The sequence below is a fragment of the Humulus lupulus genome, chromosome X (genome assembly GCF_963169125.1).
Source record: "Humulus lupulus chromosome X, drHumLupu1.1, whole genome shotgun sequence".
Taxonomy (NCBI): Eukaryota; Viridiplantae; Streptophyta; class Magnoliopsida; order Rosales; family Cannabaceae; genus Humulus; species Humulus lupulus.
The window spans coordinates 24,404,495-24,406,735 of NC_084802.1; the positions used below are offsets into that span (position 1 = coordinate 24,404,495).

Consider the following 2,241-nt stretch of genomic DNA (forward strand, 5'->3'; position numbering starts at 1 on the left):
GAACAACCTTTTAGGTTTTGTACTATCCTTGTTGATCAATTGAGATACAGCAGCCACAAGAACTTTACAACATGAACCAGAATTCTTGAGCATCAATTACAGAGAAAACACTTAATCTCTCTTCTCTCTACTTCTTGGAACAATTTTCAGAACTAAACAAATGAATCTCAAGGAATGAATAGCTTGTGTCACTTAGAAAGAGGAGTAACTAATTTAACTGCTGTCAATCATATTTCCGAATCAACTTTTGAGTTAGTTGCTGACATGTCAAGTGGTAGAACCAAATCACCACAATTTCTTTGTTTTTATAAATATTTTGTTGAGTATTAATTTCTATAGGTTTGGCTTGTGTTATTCATATTTTTTATATTTTATTTTTCTTTTATGAATAAATTTATTCTGCCAGGTCCTTCTTATCGGTTTGGGGGAAGAAAAAAACCATCTATAGATTTATGATTAAGAATTTTTTAGCAAAGATCCTTAGTTAATTTTTTTTTTCCAAATAACATGGGAAGATAAAAGGATTTGAAGAAAATCATGGAAAATTACATGCAGAACAGCACAATTTAGTTTTTACTAAACACTGTTTATATATGAATTTATCGCAATTGACTCAGGACAACATGACCATATATATGTTTTTGTTCCACCTCAATTTTTTCTCATGATTATCTTATTCCTAACAAGTACAATAACACAAAAATTACATAACACACAGCACTACTAAAGGCAAGTAGAACATATACCTAATTAGTCCTTGTAGTATTGGAAACCAATATAAAGTAGATACGTACTTCCTTCGTTCATACATATACATATGTTAAAATACCCATATTACATATGCTAAAATACTCTTAGAAACTAAGAACCCTTTATATAAACTTGAGTCTCTGTAAACAAGACTTCAAACACTACTTGGGAAACGACTTATTAACAATCGAGATTGAGATTGTTTTTACTCATTCTCCACGTGGTGATGAGCTCCCATAAAAGCCGTGCCAGTAGAGGCCCAGCAGCTGCTATTAAAATAAAACGAAAATACACATACTCTGGTGTCACTGCAACAATAGACGACGCGTACGTGACGATCATGGCGATTGTCGAGAACCACACCTCGAAATGAAGAGGGAATCTGCAATATATATATATATATATAACCAATAATCATTAATGAAGTACTAATCAGCATCATCATCTCTGTATGTAACTTTATATATATATATATTTATATATATTATGTACCTGTAAGTAAGGGATATGATGACCATGATGGCTGAGGAGAGAGCCAAAGTGTTTGCTATGAGGAAAACGTAGAAAGCCGAGCCCTGAGAGGCGTAGATGGCTTGTCCGGCGGTGTGATTGTCATTAGTGTCTTGCCAAACGCCACCGGGAGGATTGACTCCGGCTTGGAAGGTGACAGCGGTGATGAGGGCGGCCACCACTAGAAGAACGTTGCGGGCATCACCGGGTGAGTCTCGCTCTCTGTTAAATTGAAAGCTCTTTAACCATCTCCATGACCCTACTTGCCCAGACAGAGTTGTGTCCTTTCCAGGGTTATTAGCCATTTTCAAATGCTGAAGGGGCTATCTATCGATGAAGAGTTTGTATTTATATTGAAGTATATCACTCTCTTGTCTGGCAACTCTTAAAAGCTCAATGAGTCCCTATTTATAGAAGGGTTCGAAAGAGAGAGTTAATTAATAATACTTGTTTACCCAATTTTGGTTTTTTTTCCCTCCTACAAGAAATAAGCTTTATGCCGGCGCAATTCCGAATTGCGCCGGTAAAAGCAACTTTCACCGGTGCAACTGGCGAATTGCGCCGGCAAAAACAAGCACCTTTGCCGGCGCAAATTTGCGCCGGCAAAGGTGACTTTTCCCGGCGCAATTCTGGGGTTGCGTGATCACTTTTAAAAATGGAGTATCTTTGCCGGCGCAACCCCGAATTGCGCCGGGAAAAGTCCAATCAGATTTTTATATGTAAAACCCACAAACTTTTGCCGGCGCATTTCACCTAACGCGCCGGCAAAAGTCAACGTGTTTTTGAATTTTGCACGTTTAGAAGAAGTAGGTGAGTATACTTTTGCCGGCGCGTTTCGTTGCGCCGGCAAAAGTCATAAAATGCGCCGACAAAAGAAGGCATTAGTAAAACAACGCCGTTTTGTGGTAGGGTTTACTAAGTGCCTTTACCGGCGCATTTTTTTACTTTTGCCAGCGCAACGAAACGCGCCGGCAAAAGTCA

At 38.3% G+C, this 2,241-nt stretch overlaps 1 protein-coding gene across 1 annotated transcript; it reads right to left on the minus strand.

Annotated features, from left to right (window-relative positions):
- Positions 1-741: 741 nt before the first annotated feature.
- LOC133803470 (uncharacterized) lies at positions 742-1,645 on the minus strand. Its single transcript, XM_062241522.1, has 2 exons — positions 1,243-1,645; positions 742-1,132 (listed from the first exon to the last, which is right to left on the minus strand). Exons 1-2 carry the CDS (start codon positions 1,563-1,565, stop codon positions 931-933), a joined length of 525 nt encoding a protein of 174 aa, XP_062097506.1. The 5' UTR covers positions 1,566-1,645; the 3' UTR covers positions 742-930.
- Between the last annotated feature and the right edge of the window lie 596 nt (positions 1,646-2,241).

Coding starts and splice junctions, on each gene's coding strand:
- LOC133803470 (XM_062241522.1), bottom strand. CDS start 1,565: ATGGCTAATAACCCTGGAAAGGACACAACTCTGTCTGGGCAAGTAGGG. Junction 1,133..1,242: donor ATCATATCCCTTACTTACAG/GTACATAATATA, acceptor TATATATTGCAG/ATTCCCTCTTCATTTCGAGG.